General features: G+C 40.7%; 1 protein-coding gene across 3 annotated transcripts in view; it reads right to left on the reverse strand.

Moving 5' to 3' along the window:
* The window catches only part of DSCAM (DS cell adhesion molecule), a 475,409-nt gene that overhangs the window by 56,443 nt on the left and 396,319 nt on the right, over positions 1-22,647 (reverse strand). For all 3 annotated transcript variants that reach the window (XR_007165989.2, XR_007165990.2, XM_048071347.2), the window contains exon 21: positions 7,560-7,713. Coding sequence is in view for 1 of the 3 variants with exons in the window: in XM_048071347.2 (XP_047927304.1) it covers positions 7,560-7,713 (154 nt within the window). In the remaining 2 variants the exon portion in view is untranslated. The remainder of the gene's footprint in view (positions 1-7,559; positions 7,714-22,647) is intronic.

Genomic DNA, 22,647 nt, shown 5'->3' on the forward strand with positions numbered 1-22,647 from the left:
CTATCTTTTAACTTGTCTCTTCTATAAAACAGGTAATTTCTGAAAAGCTCTTTTCATGTCTCAGTTATAATTCTGTGATCATCATTTTTCTTGTTATCTCTTTCTTTTTTTTTTTTTCCTTTTTCTTTTTTTGGGTGATTCTGGTTACCTACAATAAACATACTTCTCTCAACTCTTTGTGGAAATGGACCATATCAAGCTCTTCACAAGTACCCTTTGCTGTCTGTTGTCCAAACTGGTCCTTATTCTTGAAAAACAGATTTTTCACCATGGATGAGATGATTTATGTGATCATGCAGTCCAGTATATTTTATCTCTAGCAACAGGGTGGTGTTGGTCAACATCTGAGACTAAACCTCTTTTTTCCAACGGTAATTACACTGTTTAATGGGATGGCATAAGTGTGATTCCACCGAATATATTCAAACTGTGTTGGTAGTTTTTTTCCAGGTCAGTTAAAGGCAGGATGGTTTGTTGTCACTGCTTTGGTCAGGGAGTGGAGCCAGAAAGGAGTGTTCGTCACTTTTTTGCAATGACAAATTGGAGCCATTCTGGCAGCTGAGAATTACCAGAAATTAACAGGACTGATTTTAGGACAGCTTATAGTCCATAATAGTTCCAAAATACTGGATTGAATACACAGAGAAGCTTTTAGGTGCCTTAGAAAAGTTCATTCGAGTGTGTAGATATATCCTCAGAGTAATATAAATGATCATACTGTGTGTTTAAATAAACAAACGAACAAAAGTTTGGGTCTATTAAGTTTGTATTAGAACCCAAAAGACAACCCCAAATTAATATTTCTGTATATTATCTGTCAGGTATTTCTGTAGAGGCTAAGCTATACAAGAACACTGACTTCAAATGTGGAGATAAGAGTGGCTTCTTTTTGGAAAATGTTCTACAAAAGAACTCATGAAAAATGTAGAGATAATTATGTATTTTCAGCTTATGACCTCAAGACTGAAGGAGTTCAAGACATGTCAACTGAAGTTTCTCTTTCCTGTTTTCTGAGAAAGCACAGATTCTAACAAAGTGCCTGGAAATATTATTTTCTTTTTTATTCATTGAGAAAGCTCAATTTATTTTAATGCTAAGTTCTAGTGATAATTTATATTTTAAATATATTGCCCAATTCCCCTATTGGCTCCAGAATTCAAACCTATTTTTTTTCTTTCAACATGACATTTTCCCATGAACTTTAAGAGGGATAGGCTTGTTACAACAGTTAAAGAATTAAGCAAAATAAACCTCCATATATTAACATGTTAGTACACCTCAAAGAGTCTATGTGAAGTCCACAAACATGAACAGACACTTACATCAGTTCTATTCATGTCACCTTTCAGGTCAGCTAAATATATAAACAAAGTATCATTCCTGTAGTTTCAGTGTATAATATACATAAACACTGAAGATGTGTTAAGTTTCATTCTGATTTATTACTCAAAAATTACCTTTGATAGAAATTGACTTTTCAGACTTTAAACATACATTTCAAAGACACATACTGAATACAGATACTTGAAATATTTAATAATACTTTTAATCTTGATCTTCTTCAATCATGCACATTGATCAGACCTTGCATTTAATAATCCTTTTTGCACCAGTTGGAAAAATTGCTAGCTAGCATCAAATATAACTGTGATGTTTCAACTCAATGGGTTTTTATCCTCTACTAACGAAATTAAAAAAAAATAATCTTACGTAATGGAAAAAACCTTTTGGAGTGAAGGGAAATTACTTCAGTGGACTGCAGTGGGATTTGAGATATTCATAAAAAGAAATGATTTCATAGATTATACGACCAGTTTGGACAGTGTAGTCTATGTTCTCTTCAAGCCTTGTGGAAGATTAAGCTTTCCAAGAGATTTTTCTTTGGTCACAATTTTAATTGAAAACATAAGAAATAGCTTTTTAAAAGATTTAGTATAACGGAAAAAGTCCAGGTTAGGTATTGGTACGATGCTACTTTACCAACTACCAAATACTGGCACGTCCACTCCTGGCATTACAGGAGCTGAGCAGACCTGGCTCCCTCCTGGCTGCTCTGATGGTTAGCCTCTGAGGAGGGTGTTGCTGCTTGTGCTGCCTCAAGGAGGTGATACACTTGAATAATGCTAAGGCAATGGTTGGTCATTAAGTCTAATGAAACAGACTTGCTTTCCACTGTGGCACTCCTAAGGACATATCTTCTAGAAAAGATTTACAAAGGCCTATACTGCCACAAGCCATGGGCTAATTAGCTACTGAAACTGAAAAATACTCATTCTACCCAGAGACTGCATACGTGATACAAAATGTTGATGCCACTAAAATTAGTGTTACAAGGCTCATTTTTCTTCAGTGATGGCAGGTTTTTGTTGCAGGAGATGTCTAATGGCACTCATGCAATCTTTAAAAAGCAGCAGGAGATGCTGTCAGCTATGACTGTCTACAAAACACATCTGTAAGCATCTGGACTGCTGCTAGTAGCTCTAGTGCATTCTGAACAATAGTGGTCAAAAACTCAAATTCCTGTTCCATGCAGGCATTCCCTCTGCAACATGAAATCTGAAATCTCATTTAAAATGAGATATTAATCCTGTTGTCCCTATCTTCTCCACCTCTCCGATGTTTCTCAAAATATTCAGCTATTTCTAACTGCTGCCAGTTACATTAGAACAAAGCATGTATAATGCAGGAATCCTGCTGAAGCCTTCAGCATGACTTGGCACCATTATTACCAAACTTTTTCTTGATATTCATTTATTTTTAGTAGTTATTTTAACAGTGAATACTTCATTAAGTCATAGGTTTGGTACTAGATCTCCAGAGCACATTTCTGTTGTAGTTCTGATTTTCAATATCCCGTGTGTTTCATTGTATTGTGATGTGCGAAAGTAATACAAACTTCACAGCAGCGTAGGACAGTGGTAGGATTGCAGATCATAACTCAGAAGTGCACATTACAAAAGCATAGAGGATTATTTTTGTGAAAATACCCACAGCTTCTTATGCATTATCTATTTCTTTCATGCACTGAGTGCTTTTAACGAGGTGGTAAAACAACATGAAAATTCTTAACTTCAATTTTCTTTATAGCTTAACTTCTAATAATGTTCTGAGACTGCTAACAGGTGCACAAACAATAGAAAACTAGTAACAAAATAAATGCCTAGTGAAATTCATCTGACAGTAATAGGTTTGGAATGTTAAGATGTATTCATGAGGTTGAAATACCTTGAGTCTCATAGATCTCTCCCTTTTGAGCCAAGAGAACTTTATGTAGCATATAGGCAATTCAGCTGTAGGCCTTGCCTCGTTGCTATCAAAGCTACCCAAATACCTACTAACTACCCACCAGCCTGACCTTGGATGGCATGGCATTGGATTAGGACCATGTCTGTTCATATTTATTGCAAATTATCCAGTCATTAATTGAAGATAAAGAGGTACCTTCACTGAAGAATGCGCTTTCTCATGCTAATGAGGTTTTCTCTGTGTTTAATTGTTTAAATTATGAATCCTATTACCTACTCTAACTATCATGGAAGAAGTGGCCATAACTTCTTTGCAAGATGTAATAATTTTTTTCCCCTTCCTGTAGAGAACACAATCAGATTTTAAAGGCATAGGGGAACGAGAATTATGGCAGTTCACTGCAGCTTAATCCAAACAAAAGAGCAATTGGTTAATACCATGGGTTAGGAGTCTCTTTCACTTACTTTCTCAAAGAATATAGTATGTACTCCTGTATGCTGAATTGTTAAAGAAACAGACTGATAAGGTGCATATAGTATCATGTCAGCCCTGTATGCAGTTTAGAAACATTAAATACACAAAGCAACATAGACCGGGAGAAAAATCTGTTAAACATTAATGCTCAGGTGGTCTACAAGAACAGGAGAAACTTAACATTAAAGTCAGAGATTTCTTCCAAAAGGATCAGATTGTTATACACCTAGTTCTGTCATCGTCATGTTGCTGGGAAATGCCATTCTCAATCAATCATGATCAGAAAACAATAAGAACAAAGTGCATGCAAGGTTTTCTGTTTTTAAATATATTTGATAGGCTAAAAACAACTTTCAAGTCAACAATGAAGCATAATTTGGGGGGACATGACCTGCTTACATGGAGACTGAACTTTGATCTCTGTGGTTACTTTTCATTTGTTGGGGTTGTATTTGCTTATTCTTGACAGTTAATTACAGAGAATAACAATCTGTTCTGAGACACTAAAGGAAAAAATGTTAACTTGAATTAAGCTTTCATTTAAATTGGACTAGTCCTTTCACATCAACCCCCTATCTAGACATTCTCATTGTTCTCAGAGGGGTTCTTAAGGAGGTGATAATTAAGTTGGCATAATTCAATTCCAAGTTAACTCTCATTAGTTGTCATGATGGTATCATTATTTGGACAGTTACTGTGAAATAAGTGGAGAAAGAAGGAAGCAAACAACTTCAGAATACTGGTCAGTCAAATGTTCATGCACTGCGGACTTACCCATCCTCGTATTGCATCCCTTTGCACTTCTTTTGAAAAAATTAGTTTATAACTGCTTCTAAAACTGTGATGTGTTACTTGTTTCAGATGTGCTGGGGGGAGAAAGATCTTCAAGGCTATTAACTCTGCCCATCCTTCTTTATGTGTGTGTGTCCACTGTCCTCATCGCTGATCACCACTTCTCCCAACTATCTAAAAGGCCCAGTGATGCATTCATACAGGAAATCTTGTCCATGATATAATAATTTCTAACCTGGCTATATCTAAAGTTCATAAAATCACAACATATCAGTATTCCTAGTGCCCATCACAACTTCCACAAACAGATTACAGAATCACAGAATCATCTAGGTTGGAAGAGATCTCCAAGATCACCTAGTCCAACCTCTGACCTAACACTAACAAGTCCTCCACTAAACCATATCACTAAGCTCTACATCTAAACGTCTCTTAAAGACCTCCAGGGATGGTGACTCAACCACTTCCCTGGGCAGCCCATTCCAATGCCTAACAACCCTTTCAGTAAAGAAGTTTTTCCTAATATCCGATCTAAACCTCCCCTGGCACAACTTTAGCCCATTCCCCCTCGTCCTGTCACCAGGCACGTGGGAGAATAGACCAATCCCCACCTTGCTACAGCCTCCTTTAAGGTCCCTATAGAGAGCAATAACGTCGCCCCTGAGCCTCCTCTTCTCCAGGCTGAACAACCCCAGCTCCCTCAGCCGCTTCTCGTAAAACTTGTTCTCCAGACCCCTCACCAGCTTTGTCACCCTTCTCTAGACTCTCTCGAGCACCTCCATGTCCTTCTTGTAGCGAGGGGCCCAAAACTGAACACAGTACTCGAGGTGCGGCCTCACCAGAGCCGAGTACAGGGGGACAATCACTTCCCTAGACCTGCTGGCCACACTGTTTCTGATACAAGCCAGAATGCTGTTGGCCTTCTTGGCCACCTGGGCACACTGCTGGCTCATATTCAGCGGACTATCAACCAGTACTCCCAGATCCTTCTCTGCCAGACAGCTTTGCAACCACTCATCTCCCAGCCTGTAGCGCTGCTTGGGGTTGTTGTGCCCCAAGTGCAGGACCCGACACTTGGCCTTGTTGAATTTCATATGGGTTATTCATCACTTTTTTCAGTCCAAAGTGCATAGTTGTAAGAGAGGTTTTTCCTCTAGCATCATCCAAATTTTATATCGGAGTATCGCTATTAGTTCTAACCTTGACTGGATGCATTCTATTGTCCTTCAAAATAAAGTCCCGTCCATACTGACTTGTCTATATTGAAGTAAATACTTGCTTTTCCTTAAGGTACCCTTGTCTTTTCATACAAGCAGACATTGAAACCTTTGCCCTGCTTCCCTGAGATGTTTTTCCAATGTTCCTCATCCACCTTTTAAAATTTCAGCTTTGGTGTCACCAAAGTTCAAAATGCTGTGTGCAATTGTCCTACAAGGAATTCTACAATGGGAAAGCTTCGGACTTTTCATAGCCTTTCAGGTCACTCTATTAACACTGTATAGCTACTAAGAGAAAAGATTTTCTGAAAGAATGTGCAGAAACTGCCTGATATCAAAAGAAGCTGAAAGTAAAAGGAACTTGTCAGTTGGCAAAAGCAACCTGCCAGCAATAGGAAGCAAGCATTTGCCTGTTTCTTCCAATTTACACTATTTTACCTTGCTAGACCCTCCCAATATTGCCACCAATAAATCTTCGATGGTGTTCTACAGTAGAAACACAGTAGTTCATACAACTTTCTTACAGTCATGTTGAAAAATATCCATCTCATATGGTAAAAACTTTGGCCTAGAACAGTGGCAAAGAGGACGTGAGTTCCCATCACAAGCCTGAGGAACTCTGTTTTTAACTTCTATGTATTGGTAACTATTTTTTTGTGTTAAAATAGTACCCTCCAAACACCATCACTGGCATCCATGACAATAGCTCTGATAGTTAATTTACCGTCATCAAATTGGTTAGCTACCAGCTGAGTAGGTAGGAACAGCAAGCCTCCCTATGGTGATAGCATATGCTCTTCCATGCAGAAAATGCTTTCATGTTGGTGGCATTTTGCTGAAGTTCTGTAATGCTTTTTAAAGAAGTATCTGTCTTTGTAAAGCACTAGACACTTTACATTATTACATCATTAGCAATATGACTGAAGCATAGCAGGCTTTTAAAACTCTAAAGTCAATCAAATACATCTACTTTTGCAACTCTAGGGACCTGTGCACTACATGGTTCATATTGTCAAATGCTCTCATATTACCAATTCGAATGGAAAAAATAGAAAATCAGGCTGAATACTCCATGGAAAGACTGACTCTGATGGAACTCTTCTCACCTTCTTATATAAAACGTTACGTTTCTATTTCCAAACTAAGGACCAATAGTGTTGTGAGCATCATGTCTCACAGAACAGGTAATGAAGAATACATGGGCCCAAGTAATATATTTTTTTAGAACAACTAATACAGCTGGAAAAAATATGCAAGATTTGAGGCACATCACATTCAGATTTGAAATAGAAGCAGCAAACTTAATATATATAAAAAAGAAACAAATTACAAAATAAATGCAAATTGAGAACTATTGTTCAGAGTTTAGATATACTAATCAGACCGCTTAGCACTGAAGGTAGTGGAGTACCTGTGGAGTACACAAGAGATATTAGTAAAGAGAGGAATTATAAAGAAGTTATCTTGTGTGACAAAAAAAAAAAAAAAAAAAAAAAGAGGCACATTCGGAAAGGGAGATCATCTGCAAACTCTCTGTACCCAACAAAAGAAGATAAAAATTGCTCAAAAAAAACCCTACGTATTTCCTTCTATGGTGGGTGGGTTGAATTACCCCCTAGAGGAGCACATCATTCTTTCTCTCTCTGCTGACTACTGCAAAAGCTTGGGTAATTAGCTGAGAGTTGTCACCTAACTTTTGGAGAGAACTGAAGTTGCTACTGACAAATCCCATACTTAGTAAGCAATGAGACCTAAATAAACCACATGCCAATTATAACAGTAATTAACATTGTAAAGTTCTGAATTGCTTAAAAAGTGCCATCATCATACCTTTTGCTAGTGGTTCTACAGTGATGATCTCGCTGCTGTTGCCTCTTCCTGCAGCAGTCACTGCTACCACCCAGACGCTGTACTGGCGATTCCGACTCAGGTTGGGGATTCTGTAGGAAAATGAGTCGGGAGAGGCTTCAAACTCGCTGATTACCTGTTATGGGAGAGACAAATATTTCCAAACTAAAATAAATGGCATTTGGAAAGGTCTGCTAAGCTGAGTGCTACAAAGCCTGTTACTTCAGGGTAATTGGAATGACTGTCAATTGCTCCACATAGATGGTGGATGGCAATAAACAGAGCGGACACAGTAACTCATTGCAATCTATTTATATTCAGTGAATTTGGGCCTATATTTTGTTTACAAATTATTTTTATTTAGCTTAGGTTTTTTATGTGTCTGTTTATTTTTACAGGGTTGGATAAGCAATTTAAGTGAAAGTATTTGAAAAATTTGTACCATGAATTGTTCTGACAAACCAGTTTTGGTTTAGACTAAACAACAGAGGATTCAGCACTGCATCTGCTATGAAAACTGGAGTTTACAACTCCATAGGTCACCTAGAATCTTTGTGCTGGTGCACCTTATCCCTGGGTTCGGTGGCTTATTCCCTTAGTAATGGAGTGAATCAAGAAATAATACTCTGTTCTGTAACAGACTATTCAAACTTCCCATGAGTCTAGTTTTGTTTTATCCCAAAATTACTTTCATTCAAAGATTCCTAGGTGAAGGTCATCTCCACTATTTGGCTGCATTAGCAGTGAAGAAGCGCAAGCACTGGAGGAAATGCCAGTTGAGACTGGAGAATATAGATTTATATTTTTGTGCATCGTGGCATATAGTCCAAAAGAAGCTCTACTCCTTGGTGGAGGAGAAGGGAAACCTCATCATGCCTGAGCAGTATTACAGTATTCAGTGCAGCCATTTTCATTTCTAACATGAGCTTTGTGATTCTTGTATGTAAAAACGGATAGGTCACCAACCATTAGAAGGAATAATAAAGGCTCACTTTCCTATGCCATATTAAGCATGACAATAGCTAACTAACATCAGGCTAAAAATAATTAGAATGTTAATGACGTAGAAAAGAAGCTTTCACTGTGAATCTGCATTAAAAATAATGTGTCGATGTAATCTAAACTTGATTCAGACTGACAGAAGGTGAGCAAGGAAACTCTTTGATATACAAATATCTGCTGCTGGTAAAGGCCAATTTCAGCTGATTAGCATTTCAAAAGGTAGTTTGAGCTGAAAGCATTGGAATATATAGTTGACTTTTCAAAGTGAATTCCAAATAAATAAGTGATTTTTTTCGAGGTGTCTTTAAATAACTCTTCAGTGTGAACTGGCAGCCAGTTTCAGCTACTTAATGTGTCACTGTGTTTCTCTGTTCTTGATCTGGCATCTCCTATGGCTAGGGGAGGGTGGGATTCATCTCATCTCCTGAAATCTACAGTGAAGACATGTAGGTCTATGCCAGTCTAAACCTCGACTCCTGTTAGAGACAGTACAAAGAAACATGCGCATCTAAGGCAAGGTTCTTCTGGCCTATTTGGGACACATACACTGCAGTGGGATGAATCATGCCTTAGACATACCTATTTTTCCCCATCATCTCTAGAAGTGTTGCTCAACATTCAACTCTAGAGCGAGCTCATAACTAGCTCAAGGATAGTTGTCCTGAAGACATCTGTCCTGGTTCCAGTTAGGACAGAGTTAAGTAGCTCATAGTAGCTGGTAGGGTGCTATGTTTTGGATTAGGATGAGAAGAGCGCTGATAACATGCTGATGTTTTAATTGTTGCAGAGCAGTGTTTACACCAGGCCAAGGACTTTTCGGCTTCTTGCTCTGTCCTGCCAGCGAGCAGGCTGGGGGTGCAGCAGGAGCTGGGAGGGGACAGACCCAGGACAGCTGACCCAAACTGGCCAAAGGGGTATTCCATACCATCTGACGTCATGCTAAACAATATATAGGGGTGGCTGGCCGGGGTGGGGGGCCGGCTGCTCGGGAATAGGCTGGGCATCGGTCAGCGGGTGGTGAGCAATTGCATTGTGCATCACTTGTTTTCTTACACATTATTATTGTTAATACTATTACCATTATCACTATTATTATTATTATTGTTATTATTATTTTCCTGTCTTAATAAACTGTCTTTATCTCAACTCACAGGCTTCACTTTCCCGTTTCTCTCCCCCATCCCAGAGAGGGAGGGGGGAGGGTGAGCGAACGGCTGTGTGGTGTTTAGCTGCCAGCCGGGTTAAACCACAACAACATCTTAATTTGAGTAAGATGGAAAACACTCCATCAGGTTAATGTGCTTATTTACTAAAATACTTACCTCCCTGGCTTTTATACAAATGTGTGTTTCTATTTGATAACTGTCCACAGCATAATTTGATAACAGTCCACAAACTGTTTCCTCTATAAACTTTTCTGGGGAGACTGGTTTGCTCCAGCTCACAGTTATCTACACTCAGCACAAGCACAATAGGAACCTCACTATACTTTCTAGACAATCTCATTGCTACTGTCAAAATGCCAAGTCAGTTTGTCCCATTTAGCAAGCTTTTGCCTGGGTTTCCACTTCTGATATGAAGAGGTCAGTGCAGGGAGACACTTCTATTATTATGTGAAATATTACAGCAGGTTTTGAGAGCCATCTGTCTTGACATTTACATGAGAATATTGGACAAATGCCTGTGGCTTGACAGGCTGGATCTTTGTGAGGTCATACATAAAAATTAATGTATTGATCAATGCACAGGAAGCTGAATTTTAATATTCATGAAGCAGCATTTCCTAGGGTTAATTTGAAAGTCAAACAGGCTAGGCTGTCTCTGGTACTTAGGTTCCACTCATTAATGCAGCCATCTAGCACAAGCTACTTCCAAAACACCTAATGAGATGGAACGTGAATATAGTATTTAAGAACAGAAAACCATTACAGAACTCTGTATTGCTAAAATTTAATTCCAGCAAGCATCATTCCAGTTAAAGTTACACTGTGTTTTCCTAGACTCCTATGACTTTTGAAAGGGACATATGGCTGCCTTTGGAAGCTAGTCCTAATTCTGCAGATCTCCCGCTTGAAATGCCTTACTGTTCAGCTCCCCTCTGCCATGGCAGAAGCTAAGCCAGTCAGACAGACAAGAACCTTGTATAAAATTGCTAAACACAACTTGGGGAGTGGAGATTTTATGTTTGGGACAAAGAGAGAATCTAAGTAGAAAAGGAAAACCTCAGCCTTGGAGCTACAACACTGTCACTAAGCTCTCCTGCTCTCAGGGCTGACGTAAGAGAGAAAACTGAAAAAAAACCAACCATCCAAAATTCCCATTTGCAGTGTGGTCAGCTGTGAGAGAAGGCAAAACAGTCTCAAAGCAGAGAAGCTCTCTCTCCCTGGGGCTCCAAAGGCAGAAGAATCACAGAATTAGTTTCTCTATTGTCTTTTTAAATGCCTTGTCTTTAATTCCTTTCCTCCTCCTACAGAGAATCGGCTTCATTAATACATTTGCAATTGTAGTCCTTTCAAATATAAATTCAATTATTCATTAAATTAATTTAAAAAAACAATTCTGGAAAATATATCTTCACTAGATTTGTGATTCTTATTTTCTTAAAAGAAACTGCTATAGCAAAAGATTTTGGTTTCTAACTGGTTAACATACACCTTCTGTTTCCTCAGCTAACATTCTCTGTTAAACACTTGGGGATGCTCCAGTGACAAAGAATCAATTTTACTTGTAACTTTTACTTGTCATTTCAATTAGACTAACATGCTAGAGACTTTCATTACACAAGAAGAAGAAAAGGAGCTTTGTCAGCAAAGAGAAGATTAAACAACTGAAATAAGAAAAGGAATTAAAGGAATGTCACCTTGTCACATACTGGTCTTTCCATGTGCCAGTATGAAACATTTACTGTTATGTTATCCCAAAAGCAGTAACATGTTTGCTCAAGGGATTTTTTTTTCAACTGCCTATTTTTATTTTTTAAATTTAGTTTATAGATGATGGGCTAATTTTTCTCCCATCTTCATCTCTCTGTCTAAGAAGCACAGACAGGGACAAAACACTAAAAAAGTCAGCGAGGGCTGCGCATAGTAACATGAAATCAAAGCCCTTTACGAGAGTGCAGTCAATCTACTTCTCAAACAAGGCAACAGCAAGAGATCCTGAGGAACAGCCACTGCAGGTAGTATTGTTTTCTTCTGATGCAACTTCAGCTGAACTGGTATGCATTGCTTTGTATGCTTTGAAATAGTATGCCATCTCCTGGCAAATAAATAGAAGATGTGCATAAACTCAGAACCCTTAGACTGTTTTTTACTTGTTTGCTTGATTATTGTATTTTCTAACACAAACTGGAAAAAAATCAAAAGGGTGAATTCAAAAATTATGTTTTTAACAGTACTCAAGCAAGCACGGAATTTCCCAAGCAGGGAATTAAGGTAACAAGTATCATTTACTCTGTACTGGAAGATTACATGAGTCAAAGCCTGTCTGTACCTTGCCTACAACTGCATATACACAATTTCTGATCTAAGGTAGGCACACTGAAGATCTATATGTTCTTGTTCTCTGCAAGTTGTGAGGAAACACGGAGGTGAACTGAGAAAGCCATATGGAGACTTTTGCAACAAGAGTGAAAAGCAGGAAAGGCAGATTTGCAGTGTGTTCTGTGAAGTATGAGAACATATGAGTTATTTACCTTTATGCTGGCTGCCCGATCGTGAAAATTAAAAATATATATTCGTACTACATAGAGAGTAGCATGTGTGCTTTCACTAAGAATTTGAGTATAAAATATGACTATAGAATCATGGCAGGAAGGACCTTAAGAGTTCACCCAAGTCTATCCTCCTTCTCTAAGCCAGGTTCAACTATAGCTGCACAATTTCAGAAGAATGTTTGTCCAACATGATTTTGAAGACTTACAGTAAGTGGAGATTCTGCAACTCCCTAAGCTGCATGAGCTATTCCACTGCTTAAGTAATCTTATTATTAGAAAGCATTCCTAAAGTCTACCTTGAGTTTCCTGCTGCAGTTTAAGCTCATATCTTATTTTTCCAGTTTACAAGGAACACACAGAATAGATTCTAACCTTCATATTTCCACCAGTCTTTAATCTGCATGAAGATTTATCATTCCTTTCCTCATCAGTACCCTTATCTGTGTGACTTAATAACCCCAGTGCTTTCAACTTTTCCAAGAAATCACATCTTTGCTAATAATATATGCTGTAGTGCTGTATATTGTGCTGTAGTGTGTATATAGTGCTGTATATTCTTGTAGTGAGGGGCCCAAAACTGAACACAGTACTCGAGGTGCGGCCTCACCAGAGCCGAGTACAGGGGCACAATCACTTCCCTAGACCTGCTGGCCACACTGCTTCTTATGCAGGCCAGGATGCTGTTGGCCTTCTTGGCCACCTGGCCACACTGCTGGCTCATATTCAGCCGACTATCAACCAATACTCCCAGGTCCTTCTCTGCCAGGCAGCTTTCTAACCACTCATCTCCCAGCCTGTAGCTCTGCTTGGGGTTGTTGCGCCCCAGGTGCAGGACCCGGCACTTGGCCTTGTTGAACTTCATGCAGTTGGCCTCAGCCCATCGGTCCAGCCTATCCAGATCCTCCTGCAGAGCCTTCCTACCCTCGAGCAGATCGACACATGCACCTAACTTGGTGTCGTCTGCAAACTTACTGAGGGTGCACTCGATCCCCTCATCCAGATCATCGATAAAGATATTAAAGAGAACTGACCCCAGTACTGAGCCCTGGGGGACGCCACTAGTAACCGGCCTCCAACTGGAATTGACCCCATTCACCACAACTCTTTGGGCCCGGCTATCCAGCCAGTTTTTAACCCAACAAAGCATATGCCAATCCAAGCCACGAGCAGCCAGTTTCTTGAGGAGAATGCTGTGGGAAATGGTGTCAAAAGCCTTACTGACATCAAGGTAGACCACATCCACAGCCTTCCCCTCATCCACTAAGCGTGTCACTTGGTCATAGAAGGAGGTCAGATTTGTCAAGCAGGACCTGCCTTTCATAAACCCATGCTGACTGGGCCTGATCGCCTGGTTACCCTGTAAGTGCCATGTGATGACACTCAAGATAATCTGCTCCATGAGCTTCCCTGGCACTGAGGTCAAACTAACAAGCCATTAGTTCCCCGGGTCTACCCTCCGAACCTTCTTGTAGATGGGCATCACGTTTGCTAGCCGCCAGTTGACTGGGACCTCCCCTGATAGCCAGGACTGCTGATAAATGATGGAGAGCAGCTTGGCCAGCTCCTCCGCCAGTTCGCTCAGTACTCTCGGGTGGATCCCATCCGGCCCCATCAACTTGCATACATCCAAGTGTTGTAGCAGGTCACCAACCATTTCCTCATGGATAGTGAGGGCCACATCCTGCTCCCCATCCCCTTCCACCAGCTCAGAGTACTGGGTATCCGGAGAAAAACTGGTTTTGCCGCTAAAGACTGAGGCAAAGAAGGCATTAAGCACCTCAGCCTTTTCCTCATCTTTTGTAACTGTTTCCCCCCGCATCCAGCAAAGGATGGAGATTCTCCTTAGTCCTCCTTTTTGGTGTTGATGTGTTTGTAAAAACATTTTTTGTTATCTTTAATGGCAGTAGCCAGATTGAGCTCCAGATGAGCTTTGGCCTTTCTAATTTTGTCCCTGCACAGCCTCGCAACATCCTTATAGTCCTCTTGAGTAGCCCGCCCTCTTTTCCAAAGATTATAAACCCTCTTTTTTCTCCTAAGCTCGAGCCACAACTCTCTGCTCAGCCAGGCCGGTCTTCTTCCACGCCGGTTCGTCTTTGGGCACGTGAGGACAGACTGCTCCTGAGCCATTAAGATTTCCTTCTTGAAGAGTGCCAAGCCTTCCTGGACTCCTCTGCCCTTCAGAACCACCTCCCAAGGGACTCTGCCAACCAGTGTCCTGAACAGCTCAAAGTCAGCCCTCCGGAAGTCCAAGACAGCAGTTTTACTGGTCCCCTTCCTGACTTCGCCAAGAATAGAGAACTCTACCATTTTGTGGTCACTCTGCCCAAGACAGCTCCCGACCACCACATCTCCCACCAGTCCATCACTGTTTGTGAACAGAAGGTCCAGCGGTGCACCTCCCCTGGTAGGCTCTCTAACCAGCTGCATCAGGAAGCTATCTTCCATGCTCTCCAGAAACCTCCTAGACTGCTTTCTCTGGGCTGTGTTGTGCTTCCAGGATATGTCTGGGAAGTTGAAGTTCCCCATGAGAACAAGCGTTGACGATTTCACAACTTCTGCCAGCTGCCTGTAGAACTCCTCATCTGTCTCCTCATCCTGGTTTGGCGGTCTGTAACAGACCCCCACCAGGATGCTTGCCTTGTTGGCCTTCCCTCTGATCCTAACCCATAGGGACTCAACCTTATCATTCTCAGCCTCAAGTTCCACAACATCAAAACACTCTCTAATATAGAGAGTCACACCACCACCCCTTCTGTGCTGCCTGTCCTTTCTGAAGACCCTATAGCCAGACATTGCAGCACTCCAGTCATGAGAGTGGTCCCACCACGTTTCCGTGATGGCAACCAAGTCATAGCCTGCCTGCTGCACGATGGCTTCCAGCTCCTCTTGTTTGTTACCCATGCTGCATGCATTAGTGTAGATGCACTTCAGCTGGGCCATTGCCTTCTCCCCCGGCCTTGCCATTGTTCCCCCTGGCACAGCTCCAACAAGCCTTATTTCAGCCCCGTCCCCCTTCTTACCTAGTTTAAAGCCCTCTCAATGAGCCTTGCCAGCTCCTGGGCTAGGATCTGTTTTCCCCTTAGAGATAGGGACCCGTCTGCGGCCATCAGGCCGGGTGCCGAGTAAAGCGCCCCATGGTCAAAAAAAACAAAATTTCTGTGTTGGCACCAGCCTCTGAGCCACGTGTTAATCAGGCGGGCTTTCTGTGTCCTCTCTGTACCCCTTCCTGCCACTGCAGGGATAGACAAAAACACCACCTGTATACAAAATATACAAAATATACAAAATAAAAATATACAAAATAACCTCAAAATCCTCCTGTGAAGAATGTAGCCACTTGCTCTCTGCCTACTACCTCTGTAATTGGTTCTTCATAGTACCCATTTTCATGTACTTTTACCTCCACTAAATTTTATCTATTTTTCTTCCCAGACCAATTTCCCCATTTATCAAGATCATTCTGAATTCTAGTTTTGTCTCCAATGTACTTGCAATCCACCCCAGTCTTGTATCTCCTGCATATTTAATAGACACACTATTTCGTTATCTGGGTCACTACCAAAACCACTGAACAAAAGTGGACTCAAGAAAGATAAATATGCTGCTCTTTCCTGTGCACAATAAGGAACCCCTGGTTTCATTGCCTCCTACAGTGATCAGTTTTATACCTATCCTGAGCTGTCTCTGAAACTGTGTTTGCATGTTTATTGTTTCAATAAACATGCTTCTGGTGGGCTTATCTTCATTGCTAAATGCGGAGAACCAGGGAGAATGTTGATGACCTCAAACCCAACGGTCCACTCTGCTTTTAAATTAGAACTCTGGCTCATTTTTGGACTACTTTAAACAGCTCTCTTCAAAACAAATCTGCTTTAAAGGGGCTAGTACTAAGCAGTGTGGACAGTTGTCAGTCAATGTCACTTATTCCTGGGGCCAGGAGCTGCTCCTTGGCTCGTATTTATTCAACACTATAGATGCGGCCTACAATGAACATGGAAACACATCTGTAATAAAAGTAAGCTTTTAGTTCTATAAGGTTGAAACAGAGATCTACATCTTTTTGCACAACTCCATCAGAGAATTGTCTACCCTGTTGTACCTCAGACCTTTGTTGCACCTGGAAACAATACTTTAGAATTTATTTGACCGATGAGTTATTGGTAATGGGGGCTACAATAAGTAATTTTTACCCCAAAGTGAATTGGTTAACATGAAATCAGTACTTTACTGTGTTTACAAAGATTGAGTTACTATGTCTCTGAGACAGACCTGTGAGTATGCTCTCTCACTGAATTCCCTAAAGAAGTAGAACTCTGCCTACAAACTTTTTCCCGGGGTTATGGACAACTATTTTTCTTCAAATCTGCTGTTTTTTGCCTTGCTTCCTTTCACAGTTAGGCAGACTGTCAGAGCTGCCAACAACAGCCAATCCACATTTTCAGTGAAAACGGACATCACTTTAGTTATATAATGTTTTCTAATCAGGTCTTGGTATTTTGGCTCATGTTTTGACATACGACATGTTTCTCACTCAGTGCTATTGAAGCTAACTGTTGTAAGCTGTGCACAAAACAGAATGAATCTTCTGTGTAAACTTTTTTCCCTGTTCTTCAGTTCTGAACTGAAATGTTGGAAAGTGCAGGACAGAGATTTCAGAAACAGCTGAGGTGGCTCCCTGCCTTCCCACCTGCAGGAAAGACTTGTGAATCCATTTCCAGAAACTAGGCCCAGGAGACAGCCCACTGCCTAGACCTCCAGGTAGCTCATGTAGCCAAGAAGTCTGTTGCTTGGGAGCCACAGATACATACCATCTGCTCGTCCTTTTGCAGAACCCACAGGGGCCAGAATGCCCATCCATATTCCTGGGCTCATGATCAGGGAAGCAGTTATGTGGTGTCACACGCAAGTAACCACAGGAAGGTCATGAGACCTCCTCTAGGCTGACAGTAGCTCTACTGCCTGCTCTGGTGGCCCCAAGAAGTCACCAGGTTTGTTCAGAGCATTTCAGTCAAATCACAAATTGTGTGACCCCCTCTAGTCTCGAGTCTTCTGCTGCCTGTACAATACAGAATGGGACAAAACCATACCTGCTGAAATAATCTGCAACTGACGCCAAGGACTTATTGTTAGACTATACTGATATATGTGTATGGGAGACTAGGTACTGAGACAAAACCAGAGTTTTATGAAAAAATCAATATCAAATTTGTTTTAGTAGGGCTTTGCAAGGAGACCTTTTAAAAATTGCATCAAACAGCACAGCAGCAGAATTAATTTATACTCTGTCACATCTCTCTTGAGATCTGCTCCATGACAAAAATAAGATAGGCAAAAAACGTAAAGTTGGCAAAGCAATTAAAAGAATGAATGTGCTATATTTGGGAGCTGGTAACAAAGCTGTGACCTAACTATGAAAAAGCTGTAAACACTATGTGTGGTATATTAAAAAGGGCATATTTTAGATACCATTCTAAATATGTTTTTTTTTTTTTTAAATAACCCCCCAAATTATAGACTAGTTCTATACTATATAAAGAATGAGAATTAATAAACATAAATACCTTCATGCTGTGAAAAGTACTGTACAGGCACAGTGATAAATACTGCTGGTAGCACATAAATCAATGAGCAGGTATTTTAAATTCAACCTCACAGACTCTGCTGACTCTAAATAAGCTTCCATTCACCAGTAACTATATCTACTAAGTCCTCTCTTGACAGTTACTTTTCCCTCTCTTTTAAGAGACTTTCAGCATACTTTTAACCACAAAGTCTCCACAGAATAACAACAAATCACTTCCTGCTTATAACTGCTTTTGTACTGCTCTCCATGAGTTTTATTCAAGTCTTTAGGACCAGAAAGAAGCCGTGGGTCAGAGAGTATGATACAACACCACTACACATTGAGTAAGAATTTGGGCAGTTGCCAGGCAAAAGCAAGACAAAAACTGTGTCAGAAAAAAAAATAAAAATGTATAGAATGTCTTCTACGACTACAGGACTCTCCTCAAGGAATGAGAGCTATTAAGCAGGGATGAAGTATACCTGGCAAAGTGTGGAAAGTACATCTTTGCAAACAAGCTTGCTAACTTAGTGAAGGGGACTTCAAAGTAGGTGTGCTTGAGGAGGGTTACCATAACAGAGAAGTAAGAGTACAAGGCACAAAGCAGATAGGACATGCTTCTGACCTTTCTCCTCTAAGAGCTGCATGGCTTAGGACCATTTCATATATTTGTATTCTACTGCATGTAGCTCTAGAGAATACACAATTAGAAGTCTGTGCATAATTGCAGAGCTACAACCTCACTGAGATTGTGGTTACTTGGTAGGATAGCACTCATGATTGGTGTGCTGCAATGGAGGGATGCAGACTCTTCAGGAACGACGTCTGGGAATGTGTGAAGGACATCTTGCTTGCTGTGTAAAGGAGTGTCATGAATACATGGAATGTTGTCTTGGGGGCAGGATCAGAGGACAGACCAGTAATGGTGATATTATAGTAGGTGTCTGCTACAGATGAGGCAGATCAGGCCTTCTTTAAGCAGCTGAAGAAAGCCCCACAAGCACATGGCTTGGCACTTGTAAGTGACTAACCATAGTGGAAACTGCTGGATGGGTAATATGATTGGAAGCAAGCAACCCAGGAGATTTCTAGAGCATTATAAGACCATTTCTTTTTGCAGGTGATCTGTAAACTGGCTAGTGGATATACTCTGTTGGACCTGTTGCTACAAACAAGGAAGAACTGGTTGAAAATGTGAAGGTTTATGACAGCGTTGGCTGAGGTGATGAGGAGGATAGAGTTTAAGGCCCTCAGAGAAATGATCTCATGGGAAACTGTCCTGGAGGGTAAAGGGGCTCAGGACAGCTGGCTGGTCTTTAAGGACAATCTCCTCAGAATGCAAGAATGGTCTTCTGTAACATATGAGAAGTTGAGAAAGTTTGGCAGAAGGACATAGATCCCAACTGAGCTCAACACAAAAATGAATGACGCAGAAGGTGAAAAAAGGGACAGGCTACTTGGGAGGAAGACAAACACACTGTATTTGTAGGGATAACATTAGAAAAGCAAAAGCTCAGATGGAGATGAAATTACCAAGGCAGATGAAGGGCAACAAAAAAGGTTTCTTTAAGTAATTAAGCAGCATGTGAAAGTCTAGGAGGAGTTTAGATGCACTGCTCAGTGAGGCAGGGGAACTAATGAAAAGGAATTTGAAAAAAGGTTGAGGTAGTCAATTTTTTTTCCCCCTCTGTTTTAACTGGTAAAGTTTACACTCAGATCTCCAGATCACTGAATCTCCTCAAACAGTATGTGGGAGTGAAGCTGTACTTACAGTAGAGGGAGAGTGAGTTAGGGAGCATTTAAGAATCACTTAATTAGACATACACCCCATTTGGTGCTATGGGTTTCTGTATCTGAAGGTGATGAAAGAGGTGGCTAATGCCATTGTGAGGCTAATGTTGGTTGTATTTGAAAGGCCATGGCAATCAGAGGAAGCTTCTGAAGACTGGGAAAAGGTAAATGCCGTGTTCATCTTCAAGAAGTGCAAGAAAAAGTATCCAGATAACTACAGGCTGGTCAGCCTAGTCTCAATGACCCGATAAAGTTATTGAGCAAATCCCACTGGAATCCATTTTTAAACACATGAAGGAGGGGAAGGAACAACTGATCTGGATTTACCAAGGGCAAACCACACCTAACCAACCTGATTGCATTCTATGACAAGGTGAATTGCACTGTGGACAAGGGGCAGTGGATGTTGTGTACCCTGGCTTTAGCAAGGTCTTTGACCAAGTCTCCTGTAGCCTCCTTGTCACCAGACTGGTGAAATACCAGCTGGAGTAGCGGACAATAAAGCTGAATGGAAAATTGTCCGCACTCTTGGGATCAGTAGTACGAAGTTCAGGTGCAGGACAGTAATTAGTAGCATCCCTCAGGGATTGTTTTTTGGGACCAATACTGTTTAATGTTTTCATTAGTGACAGAATAGAGTACACTCTCAGCAAGTAAGTGAATGGCCCAAAACTGGGGGGAATATTTTATATGCTGGAGAACAGGGCTGTTGTTCAGAGCAACCTAGACAGGCTGATCAGAGACTCATGAAGTTCAGAAAGATCAAATACAAAGGCCTAAATCTTGGATGGAATAACTCCATGAACCAGCACTACGTGGTGGCCAAATGTCCAAGAGGCAGCTCTGCAGACAAACAGGCCTGGTGTTAGCAGCTCTTCATTCCTAATGGTATAGGCCAGCTGACCCAGGGAGGTGATTCTTCCCCTCCACTCTGCACTTGTGAGACTGCATCTAAGTACTGTGTCTAGTCTTGGGCTCTCCAGGAAAAAAAAAGACATGTACGTACTGGAGCAAGTACAGAACAGGGTTGCCAGGGGATAGTCAGGAGGCTGGAGCACAGGACATATATACCAGGACAGGCTGAGCCATCAGGGTCTGTCACCCTTAAGAAGACAAGGCTCAGAAGAGACTGTATTGCTGCCTACACATACTTGATCAGATGACACACAGAAGACGGAGCCATGCTCTTCACGAAGCTGCAGGGTGGGAAACATTTTCGACGTGGGAAATGGCTTGAGCAATCTGATGTAATTAAACTCACTTTGAGAAGGGTGTTGGACTAGGTCAAATCCAGAAGTACCTTCTGATCTAAATTATCCTATTATTCCATGAAAGATTAAAAATCGCAGTCCTGTTCCATGCAAGATACATATATATTAACTGAAACCAAACACCAACAGAGATAACGCGCAACTCTCTGAGAAAAAGAAACACATTAGAATGCCACCAAGATGTCTCCTCAGTTATACAGTGGGAAAGACTCCAGTAAAACAAGTATGGCATTTTAGGCCATTGGCAGAATTGTATGTCTTTCACAACAGAACGCTTTCTATGCACAGTTGTCTAAACAAGTTCTGCTTTTAGCTTTCACTACCAGGAAATCAGAAAGTGATAGAGAGGTCATCCTATTCCATATCTTAATATGAGTGGAATGAAGACAAGAACAAACTGACAGTATCCTGAAAAGGAAAATCACTGAGAAGGAAAGCAGTCTCCCTTTATTGTCTTTTTATAGCACAGTTCTACTTACATGACTCCTTTCCATTAATCTCTAGGCATCACACAGAGGTAGCAGAAGACCGATGCACAGTTTAAAGACCTGCTTCATTGGAACCACCAGGACAAGCCCATTTAAAGGGTTTGATCCTGTGAGTGAACAGCTGATGAATGAATCACTGCTTGTCTAACAAAACCCTCCCTTCCCCCAAAAAAGTAAAACCCCAACCACAAATCAACGAGAGCACTTTTCTAATCAAGGGAGCAAAATAGATTTTAAAGTGTATTTCTGACTGAGTGATGCCATAGTGTTTGTTGACACTCTAATTATATAGCTGATCTATATTTACTCGTGTCTTAACCTCTCCCTGCTTTCTGTATCTGTTGCAATGTTTCCCAGCCCTTCCTGCAGCAGTGAACCTTTTTTCTCCTACCTTGAGCACATGCCAGGTTTCTTTCCATGTTGCTTTTTAACTGTCCCGAGATTGCAATTTTCCAGGCTGAGAAAGAGAAATCTAACTCAATTAGCACTGAGGGCTAGCTGACAGCTTGTATGTAAATACATCAGTACTCGTAGCTCTGTATTTTTTCTGTATTTGTAGAATAAAAAAGAGAAAGTTATATTTAATAATGCCTATATAATAATATAGGCAACACATATAAACAGGGTAATATTGGATCCTTGCTTACCATTTATCTTTCCTACATAATAGACTGCAGTGGAGAATAATTTTTATTTTTCCACACATTAATCATTCTTGCTTCTTGAACCATCCCAGGCAGATATTGTCCTTGAGATTCAAAATAGTTAAACAGGGGCAGCAAAAGTCTTATTAGCTTCTACCCTTGCAAAGCAAACTGAACTGTGCAAGAGACAGCAAATCTTTGTCTTAGAGTATCTCAAGGTCATGTGAGGGTTGTACTTTGTAGTAAAAATGTGCACAATATGACCAACAGAGATAATTTGTTTTCCTTATGGTGACAAATACCAGAGGAACATTTTTATGTAAAGGAACTTTGTCCATCTTGTTAGCCAAAGAACATTGTCTGAAATGTACTGTACTGACTTGTTCTCAGTAGCCACATAATGTTTGTAAAATTTAATCTGCAAAGATGATAACTTCCCCATAAGTTTTCATTTACCATTGCTCTTTTCTCTTTCACTTCACCGGTGCTGCTTTCTATTTAAATGGCAGATATTTAGCAAAGTTATCTTGCTACTAAGGCTTTGACTGAGGGAAGAAGTCTGTTCAGGAATTTTATACGGCTCTATGCCTCCAACT

This window comes from Anser cygnoides, chromosome 1, assembly GCF_040182565.1.
Source record: "Anser cygnoides isolate HZ-2024a breed goose chromosome 1, Taihu_goose_T2T_genome, whole genome shotgun sequence".
NCBI classification, from domain to species: Eukaryota; Metazoa; Chordata; class Aves; order Anseriformes; family Anatidae; genus Anser; species Anser cygnoides.